This window comes from Eretmochelys imbricata, chromosome 1 (genome assembly GCF_965152235.1).
Source record: "Eretmochelys imbricata isolate rEreImb1 chromosome 1, rEreImb1.hap1, whole genome shotgun sequence".
Classification (NCBI taxonomy): Eukaryota; Metazoa; Chordata; order Testudines; family Cheloniidae; genus Eretmochelys; species Eretmochelys imbricata.
In genome coordinates this window covers 141060881-141082302 of record NC_135572.1, presented here as the reverse complement: position 1 = coordinate 141082302, position 21422 = coordinate 141060881, and the positions used below count along the sequence as shown (strand labels likewise).

The 21422-nt window shown below is 40.9% G+C and overlaps 1 protein-coding gene across 2 annotated transcripts in view; it reads left to right on the top strand.

The window, feature by feature from the left end:
* Positions 1–21422, top strand: part of MAP3K15 (mitogen-activated protein kinase kinase kinase 15) — a 133654-nt gene that overhangs the window by 66719 nt on the left and 45513 nt on the right. For both annotated transcript variants that reach the window (XM_077816560.1, XM_077816551.1), the window contains 9 exons: positions 597–703; positions 7191–7361; positions 9073–9185; positions 10245–10404; positions 11103–11253; positions 11597–11704; positions 13223–13272; positions 17299–17394; positions 20604–20691. In XM_077816560.1, coding sequence (XP_077672686.1) covers positions 597–703; positions 7191–7361; positions 9073–9185; positions 10245–10404; positions 11103–11253; positions 11597–11704; positions 13223–13272; positions 17299–17394; positions 20604–20691 — 1044 coding nt within the window. The remainder of the gene's footprint in view (positions 1–596; positions 704–7190; positions 7362–9072; positions 9186–10244; positions 10405–11102; positions 11254–11596; positions 11705–13222; positions 13273–17298; positions 17395–20603; positions 20692–21422) is intronic.

Here is a 21422-nt window from a genome sequence, read left to right as displayed (position 1 = left end):
TATGAAAGGGTCATACAGTTTTTTCTGTTTTTACGTATCCATCTTGGGGGGTCGGCTTATAAACAAATGGGCTAATGAATGAGTATATACAGTACTCACCTTGTGCAGTAACGATGGTTCTTTGAGATGTTTGTCACTATGGGTGCTCCACAACCCACCCTCTGCCCCCTTCCTTCGGAGTTCTTGTCAGTGACTCTGCTGTAGAGAAGGAACTGAGCGGGGTCAGCCCGCGCGTGCTGACTAGCCTTTTAGCGGAGCACAAGGAGAGAGCACGCATGTGCGGGCCTAATGGACACGGCTACCACAGTTCTCCAGTCAGCAGCGCAGGAAAGCAAGCACCCCTACAGTGGAACACCCTTAGGGAAACACCTCTCAAGGAACCATCGTTACTGCACAAGGTGAGGAACTACTTCTTGTGCGCCTCTGCCTCACCTGTTAATGAATGTGAGTTGTCCTTGTCCACAGTGACCAGTAATTATTATTGTAACTAAATTGATTTACGTTTCCAAGTGAAGAGCCTGATCCAGCTGGGAATATGATCAAATGATTTGGTTTAGTGATATTTTCTTTGATTGGATTTTTTTTATTGTTATCAGAACTATGATGCTATGGTGAAGTTGGTGGAAACACTGGAAATGCTGCCTACCTGCGATCTGGCTGATCAGCACAACATTAAATTTCATTATGCATTTGCATTGAATCGGTAAGGATAACTGCTAGGTTTTTTGCATTCTCTATAGGTGTATATGTATATGCACAAATTTAAAATGTATGTGCATATACTTGCGTGTGTGTGTGTGTGTGTGTGCATGCATATATGTGTAACATCTTTCTCACTCACACCCACACCACTGGGGATGATATTTATGAAATAAATTGCTTTGTTTGCCATAACCATGTGTTAATCCGTTTGCGCCAGGACAGCTTTTAACATTTGAAATCTCAGTGCAGCTTTCAAACAGCCCCCATTTGGTAAAAGAATAGCCTGCCCACAAGACTGGATAAAAGACCTGAATCAAAGCCCACTGAAGTCCATGGAAAAACTTCCATTGACTATAGTGGGCTTTGGATCAGGCCCAAATTCATTAAATGGTTGAGTTCTTGCTTACCTTTAACTAATAGCAATTTAGCAAAAAGGAAACATGGGTGAGTTATTAAAGTAATCAGTGACAAGTGGTAGTTGAACTGTACATTGTATCTCCAGTTGAGGAAAGAAAAGCCCATTTGAGCCTTCCTGCTTTCATCCACTCTACCTCTCCTGAAGCGACAAAGATAAATGTTCTGTTTTCTCCCTGTATTCCTCTAGGCTGGTCTTTCCATAGCACTTATCTACAATGGCTACTGCATTTTAAAATTATAGTAAGAAAGCTTTTAGCTTGTTTCTGTGGAAAATAGGTCTTGTCAAACAAGCCTGATTTTGTTCTTTGATGAGATTACAAGTTTGGTTGATAATAAAGTAACTGTATACATGTAATATACTTAGGTTATTGTAAGGCATTTCACTTAGTACAGCACACCATTCTTAAAACTCTCCCAGAATATAGCTGAAATTTTCCATTTTTGGTGCCCACTTCACTGTACCTTTATGTATGTGTGAGTGTTTCAGCAAAAGGGATTCAGGCTTTCTGAGAATGAAGCTTGTCAAAACTGTCTCCCCCGACCCCCCATCTAAAATTTTTGGTGACTTTTTTGAACACCTTTATTGACTTGGGAATTTGATGTAGGAAATTGAAATTGGTCAGAGAGCTAGTCCTGGGGCCAGAAAAATACTTTTCATTGTCTCTGTGAAAATTTATCTAGGTTTGACCAGGTTATGAGCTGCAAAAAGCTGCCATTTGCATATGTGGAGTAAAGTTTATTAATTAATCATGTTTATTGTGGTAGCACCTTAGGGCCAACTAAGAATGGGGCTCCATGTGTTGGGCACTGTACAAACACAGTGTAGTAGACAGCCCCTGCTTACAGTCTAAATAGACAACAGAGAGACAGGGTAGACACACAAGCAGAGTGAACAGTGGGATGGCAGCAAATGTCATGTTAGTTCCACAGTTTGTTTATTTATTCATTTATTGTGGGTTTAGTTAGGAGAGGATGAGCTGAAGGGAAGGAAAAGGGGACATTGAAAGGAAGGGGACTGGGGGGAAAGGAGAGGAGGGGGAAAGGGGCATGTGTGGAGTGAATCTAAGGTGAAGTGTGGGGGATTTCTACACTTCTTGAGCTGGAATTGATGCCGCCAGCTTGGAGACATACTCATGCTAGCTGTGATCAGATGAGTTCACTAGCTTGATGCAGTGTAGCGGCAATAGCATGAACAGTGGGAGGGTCTAACCTCCCGGAGTATGTTCCCATCCGACACAATTAGGCACATACTTTGGATGGCTAGCCACTCCCACTGCTCATACTACTGTGGCTACACTTAATCGTAGCTACCACAGCTATGTCACCTCCAGCTTGACATGTTGACATACCCTGGGAGGGAATTGGGGGCAGGGAATTGGAGCGAGTAGCTATCTGCACAGTGCAGAGTTAGTTATTAGTTATTTGTGTGATTCGTTGTTGTTGTTAATTATTTGTATAATTCATTGTTATTATTAGTGGTATGATTAGTTATTGTATGATTAGTATATTAGTGCCACTAAATCCCATGCATCTTTTTGAAGATATTGATGGAGTCAGAGTTCTGTAAAAGACCCATGCAAAATGATCTGCACCTATTCTCATCGACATATGCTGCGCTGAGTTACCAGTCTGCTCGAGTATGGTATTCTTATGTTCTTTTGGAAATGATTAGGAAATGTATTATGGTAAATAGTTTCCTAGAAATAAACAACTAATTTTCCAACAGCGAGAATGCAAAAAGTACTCTCTCCTGTTTATAGATTTTTTTGGTCCAATCAAAGAGTAATCTTTTTAAATTACTTCCCTTCAGCAATTTTCAAAATGTATTTGCTACTGAAGCTTTGTTTTGGACTTGAAAATATTTTTAGACCAGGTCTATTCATATATCTGGTCATCCTAAAAACTTAATTGTTAACTACTTTTTTCTACAGCCTGCTTGTGCTGTTAACTTTCTGTTTTTTTTATTCCTGTTTTATTGAATTTTGGTAGTATTCACAAGAAAAGTTATACCTAAGATATTGATTCTTGCCTTGCAAAACAGGGTAAAGATTACCCAGAATCTACAATAAAGTGCAGCAGGAACAACATGCATCATAAGTAATAACAGAATAACGGATTGTAGGAATCTGATATGTCCGGTATGATGATACAACCACATTTTGTCCTCTGCCGTCAATACAGTGGTTCCTACGCAATCCTCCCATTGTATGTTCTCATGAGTCATCATGTGTCTGCCTCAGATTGAAACTGTTTGAAGAAACTGACCCAAAATGATTCAGCCATTTCAGAGAACAAGGTTAGAAAAAACTTATGTTCCTTTTGCCCATGTTAAAAAATTCTGTTAAGCTTTTCTTTGAAAAGCTCTAGCATTTCCATGCCTTGGAGCCAGGGACTTGAAATTTGGTAGGGGCCCTTTGTATCAGGAATGTGCCTTTCCCTTCCCCATGAAATTCCACTCACATCTGGTCAATCTAAAAGCTTTAGAAAAATCACAGTTTGCACATGCTTAGTGGAGACTTCTTAGGTTTTAGCAGCTGAATTTCCCAGATCTCCATCAACTCTGGGCATGCTCTAACTTGGGCTGAGCAGGACTTTCCCTGCCATTGCAGGTCTTTGTGTCTGCAGGCTGTGCTGAGCCTGGGCACCTGAACTGAGACACTGGAGACTGTCTCTCCAGTGCTGTCAATGCAGTGCAGAGGGGGAAAGAGCTGAACCTGCTAGGGAGGAGTAGATTTAGCAAGGTTGATAGAAAGCTGAGGCTCTCAAAGGAAACTGGGGGACTGGTCTACATGGAAAAGTTACATCAACCCAGTTATGCCACTCAGGGGTGTGAAAAATCCACACCCCAGAGCAACCTCATTAATCTGACCTAATGCACAGTGTAGCCACCACTAGATCGATGGAAGAATTCTTCTCTCAACTGAGCTACCATCTCTTGGGGAGGTGGAATAACGACAGCAACAGGAGAACGCCTCCTGTCAGTGTAGTGAGTATTTACACCGAAGTGCTACAGTGGTGCAGCTGCAGTTGTGCTGCTATAGTGTTTTAAATGTAGACATAGCCTGGACTGGGCTGGAGGAATGACTGGGGCCGTGAGCAGGGAGACAAGGAAACTGGGACTGGGCAATGGGAGGAGGGGCAACTGATACCAGATTGCAGGGGGAGGAGAGAATGGGTAAGTAAGGAGGGGGGGTAAGGAGACTGGGACTGAGAATCAGTGGGGCCGGGGATAGGAGATGAGAGTGGAAGGGAGACAGATCTGATGAGGAGACAAGTGCGGGCGTAGAACTGGGACTGGCTGAGTAAAGAGAATGCAGCAGAGAGCTGGAGAGGGACGGAGACACTGAGATTGGATGAGAAGCCCAGGAAGGGAGACTGGGACAGAAAATTTGGGTGAGCGTTGGGTAGGGAGGGGGTTGTCTAGAGGCTAGGTTAGAGCTTTAACTTGCCTGTAATTAGATAGCTTAATACTAAGAGAATGATTAAATGGCACATTAGGTTGGCTCTTTGTTGTTTTACTTACTGCAGTAGTTTGTCTGAATATTAATAAAGTCTAAATTTTCACTATCAGCTAGAATTTTAACATTATGGCTGTCCATAGGTGATTTAAAGTTTAGTCACATCAACTAAAAATGATTTAATTAATATTTTGAAGAGGTCCTTACAGACTAACCAGGACAGTCCAAATATTGCTCAAATGATGGCTGCATTGGTAGCTTGCCCAGCGCCCAAGGGCTACATCTGATTTTTCAAAAAACAGAGCAGACTACAGCTACCTTAAGGCCGAGTTCAGCCTTCGCATAAGGCGAAGGGTAGAGATATTACAGCTCCTGCTATTCAACATTCTGGTGTGTGTGATATCTTTTTAGCCCCCACCCAGTTCCATCTTTACTCATATTAAAGATAAAGGAGGATGCAATCACTGATTATTAACAATGTATTAGCATACAAAGAGAAGCTATTAGCAAGTGTTGGGAATAACATTATACAAGGGATTCATTAGTAAATAACTAGTTATTACTGGTAATGAAAGCCATAGGAACTTATTCTCCTTAAAAAGCAATAAGTGTTTTAAAATGCAATTCTTCTGTAAAAATGGCATCATGGGGATATGCAGTTTATTATGTGTCTATATTATATGCATATATTATATGCAGTTCATTATATTATATTTATTATATGATTTGTATCTAACATTTGCAGAATTTCAAGAAAAAATGTTTTTTTCCTGACTAGAGCCCTGCAAGTTCAACCTATAATCTGAAAGTCAAGCTGAGTTCTCATCACGTATGCATTATCACCAGTATTAAAGGATCTGCAGGCCAAATTATACCCTCATTGACACATATATAACCCCATTAGCCTTCAGTGGGATCAGTACTGTGTTTTTAATGAAAGTGTATGTGGAACACCACTAAAGTATCTGCTGTAAATAATTCTAGGCCTATTTCTTGCTGTAGATTTTAATATACTTAGTGATACTTTGGGTTGTCCATCTGTATTTATAAACTGTGCAAATCTGATATGGAGTAATTGAGATGCAATAAATATTGTAATGCTGTAATGCTATTTTTTCAGCAGTCATTATCAGACCTCATCCTCATTTTAAGACTGCTTTGATATGCATATTGATTATTTTTTATTAGTGCAAGTAAGTGTTCCAGAATGTATTAAGTCACAGTAAACAGAAAGTGCTGCTTTTGAATGCCAATTATTTTATGAATGGTTGTATTTATATTTATGATGGATTAGACTGACTCATGTTCTCATGACAGTAGTTCAAATTCAATCTGAAGAAACAATGCACTCTTTTAAAACTCTCTGGTACTTGCTACTGTACAGTTTATATCATGCCTCTGGCATCACAGGCAGCAAAAAATGTAGAGAACTAGTTACAAATCTGTATAGCCATATTACACTTTTATCCTGCACGTCTCACACTCAGAAGAACATGTTTTGCTGTATGTATGTTTCGTGGGCCCTGTTCCATCTGCTGGTTACCCAAGGAACTGGACAGCTTTACTGGAGGTACAATCCTTTCAGCGGAAAAAATTTCTAAAATTACCAGAAGCAGCTCTGAGCCCCTAGCATTGCTGACAAAGTAAGCATAGATGTTCTTAAGCGTAAGTCTGTTTCTGTATACCTAGATACTAGGGATCAGGAAACCATAAGCAGATCTGAAAATGGGTTGGTAAATAGTTTGAATTCTAGTGATTAGCAAAATGCTGGTAAGTGGATTTTAAGCTCTAAAACCAGGATTGCTTTTCACTTGCAAATACATTTTTTTCCTGTTCACACTGACATTTTTTTTCTGTTCACACATGCCTTTTTGATGTAAATAGTGAGAGTGAGTTTTAAATTTACTGAAAACTACAAGGTAAATCTGGGTTTATTTAGCCAGGAATTCTGAAATTATGTTAACAAAAATGTTAAGAGTATATAATATTTTACTAGCTTGATTTTTGTGATGACTATGAATGTTACATGTTAAATGTTACATTTAATTAGATGCTCATTACAGCTGTTAATTTTTAGATCTTTTACACTTTTTATCTCTTACCTCCACAAATTAATCAAGGAATTAAAGTAGTTCACTTCAGTACTATGTCCCTCAATATCCGTTTCCCCAAAGGTTTCATGTTGATCTCCCTCGTCTTGCTGGACAAAGAGAGATCAACCTGGCTTTCCTGCACAGCCAGTCAATATCACCACAGGACTGGCTGGTGGTGGTCACTTCTGAATTATGGGTCCATGCCTGTAGACACTGTTAGGTATAGTACAGTGAGTTGTCCCATTGACTACCATGGAAATACGACTGTTACCCTGTAGCAACTGTTGTGCGGACTGAGCCTCATGTGAAGTGCTGTTTTCCCTTTCACAGCATGCCCAACACCTGTCTATTCATGGATGGAAGAACAAGTAGTTCCCCTATGACAACAGAGTTTCATTTCTACCAGCCAATACACAATTACATTTCAGGGGAATGACAGCAAAAACTAAATCTACTGTGCATCTCAAACTTGCTGTTTTGGATTTGAACTCATTCGTGTCATTTTCTGCATTGATTTTAGAAGGAACAATACAGGCGACAGAGGGAAGGCATTACAAGTGATGCTTCAAGTCCTGCAGACCTGTGATCACCCTGCTCCAGATATGTTCTGCCTGTGCGGGAGAATCTACAAGGACATATTCCTTGATTCTGACTGTAAAGATACCAGTAGCCGAGACATTGCCATTGAATGGTAACAGAAAAAGCAAACCCATTTAACAGCATTTTCAAAGTTTTTCATCTGGCTTTGAAAAAACAGCAGAATTTATCTAAACAAGACTATGCCAAATTATAAGGCTAAACTCCAAGGTCTTTACTTCCTCACAGTCCTTATTTAAGCAAACTCCTACTGAAGTAAAATTTGCACTTGGTTTAGTCAGAATTGAGAAAACTTTGAGTCAGGATCTCCATTTTGGCCAACTGTATCTTAGTGTGGTTTGTTTGTTTTGTTTTTTTTAAGGCAAACAAATTCCTGGTCTCTTACTCTTCTCTGTGTATTGGTATGTGTTGGGAATGCCACACAAACAGTGAATTCAGGGTAAAAGTCACCTCTGTGCAGAGACACCACAGAAGACCTAGCGCTATTTACATTTCACTTAAACCCCACTTTGAGGGTTTAAGTGAGATGCAGGTAGTGTATCGGAGTCATGCTGGTCTTCTGCACAGGGAGGAATTCTATCCTCAGTCCCATGAGGGGGTGCTGAGAAAGGAGATGTCTCATGTTGCTCAATAGCAAGTTGTCCAGTGAGTTTAAGGAGCTGCGTTGATAAACTCCATAATAAAGTCTGCTAATGCAGTCACGGTGCACACATGTGGGAAGAGAGAGAGATGTAAGCTGCATATTGTACAGTAATTATTCAAACTTCTGCAATACAGATTAATGGTGTATTTTCTGGATAGTTACTGTAAAATACTGTCTTTTTTTTTTTTTCAGAAGAGATGTCTCAAGCAAGAGTAATATTACAATGTGCAGGGAATAAAGAACCCCCAAGATGTAAATGGGTCTCTCCTGAAATAAAATAAATGCATAAAAATAGTTGGCCCTAGATGATTTAGCCAAGTTCATGGGAGATTTGCTACTAAGGAACAGGATTTGGGGCAAAGAGACATAAAGTAACAGAACATGTGTAACTCACAGCTCTTTATGTAAAATTCTCACTAAGAAAGAACATCTTGCTGCATTTTCCTTGGCATTCCTATATCACCAATGGAATAAAATGACATTCTGTTGCATTAAATGTTAATTTTTTAAAATAACTAACTCAGATTTTCCTTCTTCCAAATCATGCAAATTGATGGGATACAAAATTGTATGCAGATATTTTCCTCTCCTCTCCTTTCCTCACCTTTCTTCTCTGACGACAGGTTAAATCAGTGGCTCTCAACCTTTCCAGATGATTGTACCCCTTTCAGGAGTCTGATTTGTCTTGCATTCCCCCAAGTTTCACTTCATTTAAAAACTACTTGCTTACAAAATCAGACATAAAAATACAAAAGTGTCACAGCACACTATTACTGAAAAACTGCTTACTTTCTCATTACTACCATATAATTTAAAATAAATCAATTGGAATATAAATATTGTACTGACATTTCAGTATATACTATATAGAGCAGCATAAACAAGTCATCTGTATGCAACTTAAATTTGTATTGATTTGCTACTGCTTTTTATGTAGCTTGTAAAACTGGGCAACTATCTAGATGAGTTGGTGTACCCCCTAGAAGACCTCTGTGTGCCCCTGGTTGAGACCCACTGGTGTTGGTACAAAGTAATGAACTTGTTACACGGTCCCTAAAAATACTTTCATCCAGGGGGCTATGAGCCCCTTTTTTCTCAACTGTGCTGTGTTTTATGTTTAAAGCACAGTAAGACATGAGCTCTGGACCCTTTGTCTCTGCAGGTACCGCAAAGGATTTGAGCTCCAGTCAAGTCTGTATTCTGGAATTAACCTTGCAGTTTTGCTGATTGTGGCAGGGCAGCAGTTTGAAACCTCTATGGAACTAAGAAAAATAGGTAAAAAACCAAGAAGTTTGTGTTCTCTTTAATAAAGAACAGTTCAATTTTATTTTGCAGAGATGGGTCTGAGGTGTATTCATCATTGCCCCTTGGTCCCTTTATGCCAGCTACACCCACATAAAAGGGGCCACAGAAGAAGCATAAATCTGCCCCAGGGAACAGACCCCAGATAAGAGTAGCCCCTACAATTGCTGCAGAGACAGCTCTGTGCCACCCCTTCAGGAGCTCTGGGCACAGGGGGGGGAATTAGAGTACACAGCAGAGGTGGAGGAAGATGGTGCAGTGGTTCAGACCTGACGTTGCAACAAAGGTATAAGTTAAGGGACACTGTGTGTCACTGCAGACACTTAATCAGGTAGATGACCCTTCCCCCCCCCCCCCCGTATCAGTGCAGAGATGAATTTGGTTTAGCCCATTACAGAATTAGGAGCCAATTGCCCAACTCAGATTCTAATTTCCCCAAAGTTTAAGAGCTTGAACTCCCTGATATAAATAGATCTATAAAATAAAACTGTTGTATTGTAGATTCAGTTGCGTTCTAGAAAGATAATAGCCAAAAATCAAACTTTTACGTTTGGACTCGGATCCTCAGCTGCACCAGAACAGCCCTTCCTGCAGCCAAGGAGGTCAGGGGGATGCAAAAGTGGCTTTTTAACCACTTTTACACCTCAATCCTGGGACCAGTCTGTACCAGCTCCTGACCTAGGGACTGTTCCAGCAGGTGGGGCTCTCTGGGGCATAGGGGCACCGAGGTACATCCCCTACACTCGGAGCCGGGAGAGAGGTAGTGTAAGAGCTCCTACAGGGGCCCTATACACAAAAAATCCTTCACTGGCCAGTTGAGCCACGTTTAAGGCTGCGTTTTGTCACCACAGCTGTACAGAGTAGCCTTAATGGGGTCAAACATCTGGCTCATAATCTCCAGGTAGGAGTAAATACTCCCCATTCTTTCATTAAGGACAATTCCACCTCTGAATGATCATTGTTATAGTGATAGCATAATAGGCAAAAATTTAATTTAAAATAGAAGCTTTCTTTCAATGTGAAATTTCCCAGGTGTGCGGCTGAACAGTTTGTTGGGAAGAAAAGGAAGCTTGGAAAAAATGAATAATTATTGGGATGTGGGACAGTTTTTCAGTGTGAGCATGCTGGCCAGTGACATTGGTAAGGCAGTGCAAGCAGCGGAGAAACTGTTCAAACTGAAGCCTCCAGTTTGGTAAGTAGTGTGTGCTTACATTAAATGTACATATATCGTCTGGGTCAAAAGCCCTATCTTTTGGGATTTTTATAACTAGACTAGACAAAATACTAGAAAATGTCCAGTAGGGAACAATCCTACACAGACAATTGGATGAACCAGATGACTTAATACATTTCTAAATCTCAAATTTTTGCACCTCTGTAATCTGAACTTGATTCTTTATTGTGGTTTTACTCTGATAGAAAATAAAATTATCCATCAGACTGATAGAGCTGGTTTTAGATTCCCCTGAAATGTGTATGTTAAGGGAAGGAGAATGGTGGAGATGACTCAGACGGAAGTAGAATTCTCTTCTAAGTTTTGATATGCGCAACCAATTCTGCCCCCACATGTGATCAGTCCATTGGCATCACTACATAGGGATCCATGTAACCATGTACTTCTCAAATCAGATGTGCACAAAAGCATACTATAGATTCATGTCTAAGCTTGATATCAGGCCTATAAATCTGTAAAACCAACACTGTCATATGTAAATGACCGTATCTTGTAGAATACATTTAATTTTGTTTGAAATTACATGTGAGCTACTAACTTATTGAAAAGCTTGGGGAGGGGGGGGGGGAGGGGGATTCTGAGTCATTCAGTCTCTCTCTCTCTCTCCCTTCCCCCCCGCTCACCCCCCAACCTTTGACTGACTGTATGTGTTCTAGGTACTTGAGGTCATTAGTGCAGAACCTGTTGTTAATTCAGCGTTTCAAGAAACTCCCCATCGAGCATTCTCCCAGACAAGAGAGACTGAACTTCTGGTTAGATATCATTTTTGAGGCAACGAAAGAAACAACTAATGGACTGAGATTTCCAGTAAGATGCCTAAATAAGTGTTGTAACATATAAATCCTAATTTCTCCAGATCTTACTGAATGGCACTAACCAAAATCTAGCATTTTTTCAATCTCCCTTCTTCTAAGTAGTCATTTGACCAACCTAAGAACGTCTGATGCCCTCTTCTGATGCCCAATAACAAATACCACAATAATATTGTTTTATTGTAAATAGGGAAAAAACATGGATTTTTATAAAATAAAAAAATATATATTTAATGTCTGGTTTGAGATTGCTTATTATCCTATATCATTATTCTTCTTGACATTTTACGGTATAGTTGCTGTTACAGTTCACTAAACAGAACTTTGGGTTTTTTTAGGTTTTAGTGATAGAACCAACTAAGGTCTACCAGCCTGCATATGTGTCAATCAACAATGAAGCAGAAGAGAGAACTGTCTCTCTGTGGCATGTCTCGCCCCCTGAAGTGGTAAGACACATGGCAAACACATTTCACATCGCGAATGATGCTTTGTACTTATATGGCTCCTTTTTCACCTATGGATCTTGGAGCACTTTAGAAACACTTTAAACCTTTCTACATCCCTGTGATGTAGGATAATTAATATCTCCATTTTACACATTGGGAAACTGAGGTACTATAGAGAAGGTGAAATGACTTGCAGATATGGGATTATTCAGTAGCTGATCTCAGATTAGAATTCAGGTGTTTGTGGCTCCCAGTCCTGGGCTCATTTCACTAGAACATGCTCTATCGAAGTCCTTTTGGGTAGTGGGTTTGATACTATTATCCTCTTTAGTTTTGTTTTTTACATTAGCACATGATTTTACAGAGATACAATTCAGGCATAACCTACATTCATTATTAGTTATTATTGATAAAGCACCACAATGTGCATGGCATTGTTGAAATTGTAAAGGTTTTCCAAATGTAGAGGGCAGCATGAACGAAGATATAAGGTCATGAGCCGGTGAAGGACAAAGTCAAGAGAAAAACTTTGTTGGAATATGAGGTTATGAGAGAGGGTGTAGGAGCAAATTTGTAAAGAGATGTGATGCAGACAGTTATGAAGTTGTCCAAACCCTTGAAAGTGAGAAGTAACTTTAATTTGATGAGAAAGGAGAATAGAAAGCCCAGAATGATCAAGAAGGGGGAGATATTGTTGGAGAGGCATGAGGAGGAGGACAGCTTTTGCAGCCTCCGTGAGGTGAGATCTGGAAAAGAGGTATGATACCCAAACAGGTTATGATAACCAAAGTAAGAGATGACCAAATCATGGATCAAGGTTTTAAATGTTTGTGCATCCCTGAAATCTAACCTGACCTGGTGTGGTGGGGTTGTGCACTACTCCCAATTCAGGCCACAGCATATATGACACAATTTTACCTTACAAAGCAGATTCCTTGTGGACTGCCCTAACCTATGTTAGCTGACAACAGTAACCAAGACACCGTCCATTCGCTGGGGACAGCTGGAGGGCAGTACTTCTGGTCACACTCTGTCCATCTCCCTCTCTGCCTCCAATTATTTCTGTGCCAGAGCTTCCAGGGGAAGAGAAGTCATAGGAACCAATTACGCTAGTGCTCTGTCTGCTGAAAACGGCAGCGTTCTATTCCTAAAGGGGAAGAGAAGGGCAGCGGATCTGCCCTATGTGGTTTTTTTTAATATGAAAGGAATAATCAATCAGTACAAAGATGCACTGTTTGGTAAATTACACTTCAAGCTTCAACTTTGCTTTTGAAACTGAATTTTACACTAGAAAATATGTATCTTAATTTATTGTGATATTTTTAAATTTGCTTTTCCTCAAGTGAGTAAAACTAGCATTGAATGTAGGTCCTACATCTACCCAAATCTATTCATCCTTTCAAATAAGAAAATGGAGCTGTGGCTATTCTTGACAAGATTCTATGTATTGCGTGACTTTGCTTTCAAATAACAAGCTGAGACTAACCTGTGGTTGACTTAGATCTTTGTTCCTTACAGAAACAGATTCATGAATGGAATTTTACAGCTTCCTCCATTAGGGGAATAAGGTTGGTATGTTTGAAAATAACTAATTATGGTTTCACATTTTATATTTCGCTTATGTCAGATGATCATGCCTTATGATTTGAGATAATGAACTCTGCTTTTCATTTGCTGTTACATTTTTCTTCTACCTAAACTGCTTCAAAACACTGTAACAGGTAAGACTTGTCTGTCTTTCCTTAGGTCAAGCAGAGCAGTGAGTTTCTGCTGTACAGTCTGACCTAAAATGTCAGAGTTTTATTTTGAAAATCAGTATTTTGAACTGTATTTACAATTCTTATATTCAGCTAAGCCGGGGTTGCCAAACTTTTTGCCACCATGACCCCATTTAACTAATTATTTCCTCCCAGGACCCCAGACTGCCTGGAGAATGCCATTTTGTCCCAGAACATGACATCCTCTGCGGAGAGTGACCTTGTATGTATGGTGCATGTGAAGTCATGCTGTGTGGAGGATGCCATTTTGTAGAGCATCATGACCTGGCACGCACTGTACATGTGAGGTCATGCTGTGTGGAGCAAAATGGCATCCTCCTCGCAATAGGGATTGCCACAACCCCATCTGGGGTCACAACCCAGAGTTTGGGAACCACTGAGCTAAACCAACCCTCAATTGGTGCAATCTTGTTTAAACTTTGTTAGTTCCGTGTTAGTGGAAGCTAGATTTCCGGGAAATAAATTTTAGTTTCTTTTCCGTGGTTGACACTTTTGTATTTAAAAACAAGGACAAGAGAGGGCTGGAAGAGGCCAGCTGAAGACATCTCTTACATTAGGAGACATTTATAGAGAAGTCTTCAGGCTGCAAGATAAAAGTACAAGGTCTCAGTCTAGAGTTGCCAACTGTCTAATCTCATAGAATCATAGAATATCAGGGTTGGAAGGGACCTCAGGAGGTCATCTAGTCCAACCCCCTGCTCAAAGCAGGACCAATCCCCAATTAAATCATCCCAGCCAGAGCTTTGTCAAGCCTGACCTTAAAAACTTCTAAGGAAGGAGGTTCTACCACCTCCCTAGGTAATGCATTCCAGTGTTTCACCACCCTCCTAGTGAAGAAGTTTTTCCTAATATCCAACCTAAACCTCCCCCACTGCAACTTGAGACTATTACTCCTTGTCCTGTCCTCTTCTACCACTGAGAATAGTCTAGAACCATCCTCTCTGGAACCACCTCTCAGGTAGTTGAAAGCAGCTATCAAATCCCCCCTCATTCTTCTCTTCTGCAGACTAAACAATCCCAGTTCCCTCAGCCTCTCCTCATAAGTCATGTGTTCCAGACCCCTAATCATTTTTGTTTCCCTCTGCTGGACTCTCTCCAATTTATCCACATCCTTCTTGTAGTGTGGGGCCCAAAACTGGACACAGTACTCCAGATGAGGCCTCACCAATGTCGAATAGAGGGGAACGATCACGTCCCTTGATCTGCTCGCTATGCCCCTACTTATACATCCCAAAATGCCATTGGCCTTCTTGGCAACAAGGGCACACTGCTAACTCATATCCAGCTTCTCGTTCACTGTCACCCCTAGGTCCTTTTCCGCAGAACTGCTGCCTAGCCATTCGGTCCCTAGTCTGTAGCTGTGCATTGGGTTCTTCCGTCCTAAGTGCAGGACCCTGCACTTATCCTTATTGAACCTCATCAGATTTCTTTTGGCCCAATCCTCCAATTTGTCTAGGTCCCTCTGTATCCTATCCCTGCCCTCCAGCGTATTTACCACTCCTCCCAGTTTAGTATCATCCGCAAATTTGCTGAGAGTGCAATCCACACCATCCTCCAGATCATTTATGAAGATATTGAACAAAACCGGCCCCAGGACCGACCCCTGGGGCACTCCACTTGACACCGGCTGCCAACTAGACATGGAGCCATTGATCACTACCCGTTGAGCCCGACAATCTAGCCAACTTTCTACCCACCTTATAGTGCATTCATCCAGCCCGTACTTCTTTAACTTGCTGACCCCAGCCCTGCCCGTTAGGCCTGGTCACCCAGGCCCCGACTGTGACACTTGCACTCAAATCCTGCCTACCTGACCTTCAGTACTGCAGAACCAACACTAGTCCTTCTGCACCTGTGCAACTGAGATGGGCGCAGCCAGGATTTTCCCTTTGTTGCACTGGAGAATTGTTAGGTTATTTTTGGTCCCAAAAGGTTCCAAGACCAATGAAATGATTATTGTTGCTGGTGTGCACCATCACCAGATAAGGAATCCCTTATCGTGCTAATTTTCTAAAACACACATTAATTACTTTACAATGGGCTTAGTTAGCATGATTAATCATTGCTTAGCACGGTAACTTTAATTAAATAGTGACGATTTATTTGCTTTGGCTCCTTTCTTAATCTAAAACCCTGGGAAGTACAGTTTTATATGTGATTGAATTAGGTTTGATTTCTTTTAACGTTTGTATTTGTTGATTTTGAGTTATTTTGACCTCTTCATGCTTTTGAAACTCTCACCAGTTATTTAATATAGAATAGTACTTGTAATCATAGTTCACACCTTTGTCAAATGTAATCGCTTTTTATGGTAGCCAGTTAATCTTAAATACCTGAGTATTCTTATATAGTTCTGTTATATTTAGTAAACTGAAAATCATATGCATGGATACTGAGTTGTTTCACCTGTGTATAACCTTTGAAAATTCACTTTGTTTATTATTCTAATTTAGTCAGATAGATTAATCTGCCTCATATATTTCTACACTGGAGATTGCTTCGTCAAAGCCAACTGATTCAGTGACATTTGAAATGGAGAGTTTTATTGTGTGTTTTGTAGAGTAATAGAGCTGGCTGCAAAAAATGGGGGTTTCTTCGCATGTTATGTTTCCAGAGTAGAATTATTACTAAATATAACTTTTTAAAAAAATTATACAGAATGTTTTCTTTGTTTTGGCAGAATTCTTAATATGTATTTTAGAATGTTGGCACTATTGTGTTACCCTTAAATGTTACAGCAACCCAAAATATTGACCATTCAATTATTTCATGTTCTCAAATGAACAATGCTTTTACAAAATAAGGTGCCTCATACACATAAGTAAAGTGCTTGTCAAAAATTATTGAATGGGAGAAGAAAATATAATTATGAAATGCAGCTGAACTGCAGAGGTTCTCTTACAAAGTGGACACATAAAAGATCTCTGCAAACTCTACACTTAGTTGAACAGGGCTTCATGACCGTTCTGTGCAGTCTAGTGTGGAGGGAGAGCCTCGTGACTGCTCAGGCAAGGGAGGAAGGAGTTGCAGGAGTTCGAAGTTATGCAGATCCTGTGACTATGAACTCCTGTATGGAGGATGCAAAATGTTTTGCAATTCAGAAGTTATTCCAATCCAAAAGCTAGTAGCAGCTATGAAGGGACCATAGGACTTCCATGTGCATGGACTGAAGGTGGATTCCATTTCTCCCAGTTCCTGCATAGTTCTTCAGCACGTAGCCCATTTACATGGGTTCTGTGCAGGGGTGATCAAAGAGAGGCAATTTTTCGACAAAGGGTCTTGCCTCAATGGCAGATGTGGTTGCGCATTAATCTGGTCTTTAAAGAGTTCTAAGAAGCTTACGCACTAATGTATGTTGCCATTTCCTTTTTAAGGTTTATTGCAAATGTAACAGAAGTATAAACTAAATTTGTTAACATAAACAAAGACAGCCCTGGAATCTAAATAGATGTTAAATTGGTTCAGTTTCCACACATGGGCCGTCAAATACTAGGAAATCATGTGAGTCTACTAAGAAAGGTTAAAAAAACCAAAAACATTTGGGATGAGGTTTGTCCCTGCCAAAGTCAACATTAGTTTTGCCAGTGATTTAAATGTGGCCAGGATTTAACTCTAAATCATAGGTGACACAAAAGACATTTTATATGTAAGGAGAATAATTACAGCTGTTCTTGCATTTGTGAGTAAATTAACTGTGTCCTTGAGAAAAGAAAAGTTGTCTGAAATTGAATAATTCCTAAGATATTACTACTTCCTCTTCCATGCTGTCTTATATGAACATATAGAGTAAAACTTTTTTTGATGGAAATTTTACAGCATATCCAAGTTTGACGAACGATGTTGTTTTCTTTATGTCCATGACAATTCTGATGACTTTCAAATCTACTTTTCCACAGAGGACCAGTGTAGAAGGTGAGTTGATTTTACCACTAATAAAACTTCTATGGTACGTGACTGGAAAGGGCGTTGGAGCCTTCCCAAAAGTGGGGGAACCAGGGGCCCATACCCCTCCCCAGGCCAAGCCAGAAGCTGGAGCGGGGCCGGGGAGCCCACTGTTCCCCTGTCTGGGTTGGAGTGCAGCCGAAAGCATCCTCCTGCCTGTGTGCCCACCCCCCAGCCATCCCACGTAGGGCAGATGGAGGGACCCATGCTTCCCACAGCTGCCCGTGTGGCTCTCCCTGACCTGGCTCGGGGCAGGGCCATGGAGCCATAGCCTGGCCATGATAAGAGCTGTGCAGGAAGCTGTGGAGAGCTGCAGTGGACCCTCCACCTGCCGCGGTACGGGAGGCCCACTGAGAGCAGCCCCCAGCCCGTGTCTCCCCCACCCCCCAGCCGGAGCTGAGTTGGTGAGAGCCACGCGGGCAGCTGTGGTGAGTCAGCATGGAGTCGTGGACCCTCCACCTGCTCTGGGTTGGGCAGGGACATGGGCCGGGGGCTGCTTTAGGCTCCCCCACACCGTGGGCAGGTGGTCTGCGCGGCTCCCACAACTGCCCAGGCTCCCCAGCCAGGCTCCACACTGGCCTGGCCGTGGGGTTGGGCCTCGGGGGAAGAGGGAGGGCTATGGCATCACTGGTGACTGATATATAGCACTAAGTAGAGGACAAAAACTGACAATTTTTCAGATAATAAATAAAAGTTCATTTGTGCACTTATCTTGAAACTTTTTTCCTTATTAAGAAACTATGGGTTGAATTCAGAGATGATATATAAGATGATATGAGCTAGATCCCATTACACTCAGACTGTCCCTACACCTACTTTTGCAATGTTTAGGGGAGTCTCTGTTGGTACAACTTGCATGTAAAAAAGCTTGAACGAAGGTATAAGTTAAAGTAGCCCCCATCCTACTTTAACCTTCTTCTAGCTCTTTGGCATGTAGATTACACCTGCTTGGACTTCCTTATACCCTGCAAAGTGGTGGTAAGTAGGTTTAAGGAAATGTAATGGAGAGTCTAACTTACTACCTCGCATGTAACCCTTCTGAAGTTTGCCATGGGTGTCTGAATATTCTCTGCAGACAGAGAATATCAGATCTAAATAATAAGTACAGTAGTTGAAATTCAGGTGGAAGACGTACTAGGAGAGCATTTGGTCTATAACTCCACTGGGATTGGAATTTGACTGGTGACATCAGTGGACTTTCTACCAGGAGTGAATTCAGCTCTGTTTGTCTTAATGTGTCTAATGTTTTTTCCCTCCTTTGGGCTGTAATCTGTGTTTAGTGTTTATATAAAATGGGGAACACACAGAAATATGTTAAACATTATTAAGATTGTAAAGTCAAGCTCTCAAAAGTTAGCAAATGCCAGAATTAGGGTTGTTTGTGTAACCTTAAATCTGGCCCCTTGTATGTATGCATTATAATACAGTCTTTAATTACATGGTCACACAATATTTTTTCCACAGGACCCTGGCTCACTCGGTGCAGAGGCTACACCTGCTCTGGGGTGAATGAGAGCGTGTAGTAAAGTAGGGGTGTAGGACCCATGCCTTATTTGTTTGAAGGAGTTGGAAAATGTGCAGTGAACAAGGCAGGGGATTGTCAGAAGAGAAGGTCAATGAGAGCTGTGTTTTGAACATATTAAGTGTTATGTAATGCTAAGTACTCTCAAAAATTGGGTCCAAATTAGGCACCCAAAATTCGTGCAAAATGTTGACCTTAATCTCTCTCTGCCTTCAATTACATAACAGCTGTACTGGGTCAGACCAACCATCCATCTAGCCCAGGATCCTGTCTTATGGCAGTGACTATTTCCAGATGCTTCAGAGGGAATGAACAGAATAGGGCAATTATCTAGTGATCCATCCCCTGTCATTCAGTCCCAGCATCTGGCAGTCAGAGACCTAGGGACACCCAGAGCATGAGGTTGCATCTCTGACCATCTTGGCTAATGGCCATTAATGGATCTATCCTCCATGAACTTATCTAATTCTTTTTTAAACCCAATTCCACTTTTAGCTTTCACCAACATCCCCTGGCAATGAGTTCCACAGATTGACTGTGTGTTGCGCAAAGTACTTCCTATTGTTTGTTCGTTGCTTCCCTGGGGAAACCCCCTCACTTTAGAGATATTGTGAAGATAAAGTACTAAATGGCTGTATAGCACTCAAGCACTAAAGTAATGAGTGCCATAGAAAAAATGTGCAGAAATTAGCATTTCTATCTTCAAAGCAGAGTTTGAATAGTTTGCAGTATTTAAGGCATGGGCCACACATGGAATGATGAAACTAAAACAAAATATTGCATAACTGCTAATTAAATGAGTACCATTCATTTTGTGTTCTTAGGGTAGGTGTCCTGTGGAGAAAGTAGTATGTGATAATTTAATTAAGGACTGCATCATAATGCATACACATAAGGCGGCCAAATTAAAGTCACACCAGACCACAATGCCATTCACTCAGTTTTGGCCCTGCCTCCCACCCCTTCATCATGACAGAGGGGCTGTGGGGCACAACATAAGTGGGCAGCGGGGAAGCCAGGTCTGCTGCTCCTCACCGGTTCCAAGGGGCTGGATCCTGAAGCAGGGCTCCCACACCACTGATAGCCTGCCTGGCCATGCCCCATTTCCAGGACCCCAGCCCTAGGCACCCCTGCCAATGCTATGTACAGTGTAATAGCCGCATGCCTGCAGGCACCACTGCCTGAGTTTCGTAGGATGCTCAGCACTTTCTAAAAGTCAGCCGTTACCAAGGGGTCTCAGATTGTGCACCCCAAAACTGAGGCACTGAATATCTCTAGCCACTTTTAAATATCTTGGTTTTCATGTTTCTGTAATTGCATTTGTAAAGACTAGGCCACACTAAGGCTAATCTATAGATTTAGCTAACTAAAACATTGTAGTTAAAAGAATTACGATTAAAAAAACCCAAACAAATCCTTAGGTACACTGCAGCTGATTAAACCACTTTGTAGATAAGTAGGTTTTTATTTTTCAATGTATGTTTGATATCTTTCCTCAGATAAACTATAGTAAAAGTAAAGATGGAAAGTAAATGAAGGAACCCTCTTACAGTTTGTTAGTAAATGTATTGCTTTGCACATGGATTACAAAGTTCTAGCTAATCTTTTTCAGAGAGGCCGTTATCTTTGCTGATGATGTGATACTTACTGCTTGCAGATTCTGTGGCTTGGTTAAGGAGATTTTGACTGATGTTGTGGGCAGTGCGTTGGAATTAGAAGGAGAGATTGATGGGGACACACTGGAAGTAAGTCATGTTTATGGGTAAAATAGCTGAAAACCTTAAACCATTTTTCCTTTTCCATTTTTCCTGTCTCAAATGAATTTGTCTGAGAAACAAGGTTAAGGAAATAACATGTAAATCCTTCAAAATATATAGAAAATTGCAACACTCCTGTAACTCTTTATATAAAACAGTTAACTTTCTTATGGGGGAAAAATACAGGTTTGTATTTAACATAGTGAGCCAGCTACTACAGTGGCTGGAGTCATATGAGTACATGAGAATGAGTTATTGATCTTGAAAATTATTGCACATATGATAGATAGTTGAGAATCACCTGATCCTGCTTGGAGTTGGTTAGATAATGATAGCAGGTATTGCATACTTCCCAAGGAAAACCTATTTAGAAACTTCCATTCAGGTTTTTCTAACCAGATCCACGATGTTGCCATCTCTTTGGATAAATTAAATGGATAGGCTATTTCAGTGGTGATTGAATACCAGACTCTTAGGAATGTGAACACTGGTCTCTTCATCCAGAAAATTAGGAATTGTCAGTTTTGAGGGTATACACTGCATTCTGTTGTTTTATTGCAATTGGGAAAGCATCGCTAAAAGAGTCATGTCATTTTTATTTATGGGCAGGTAAAAGTAAATCCAGCTGCTGTTTTTAAAAAATACTTACTCTCTGTAATTCACCTGAACCTAAGCTCTTTCTGCTCCTGTTTATCCCATCAAAAGCCATTGCCAAATGG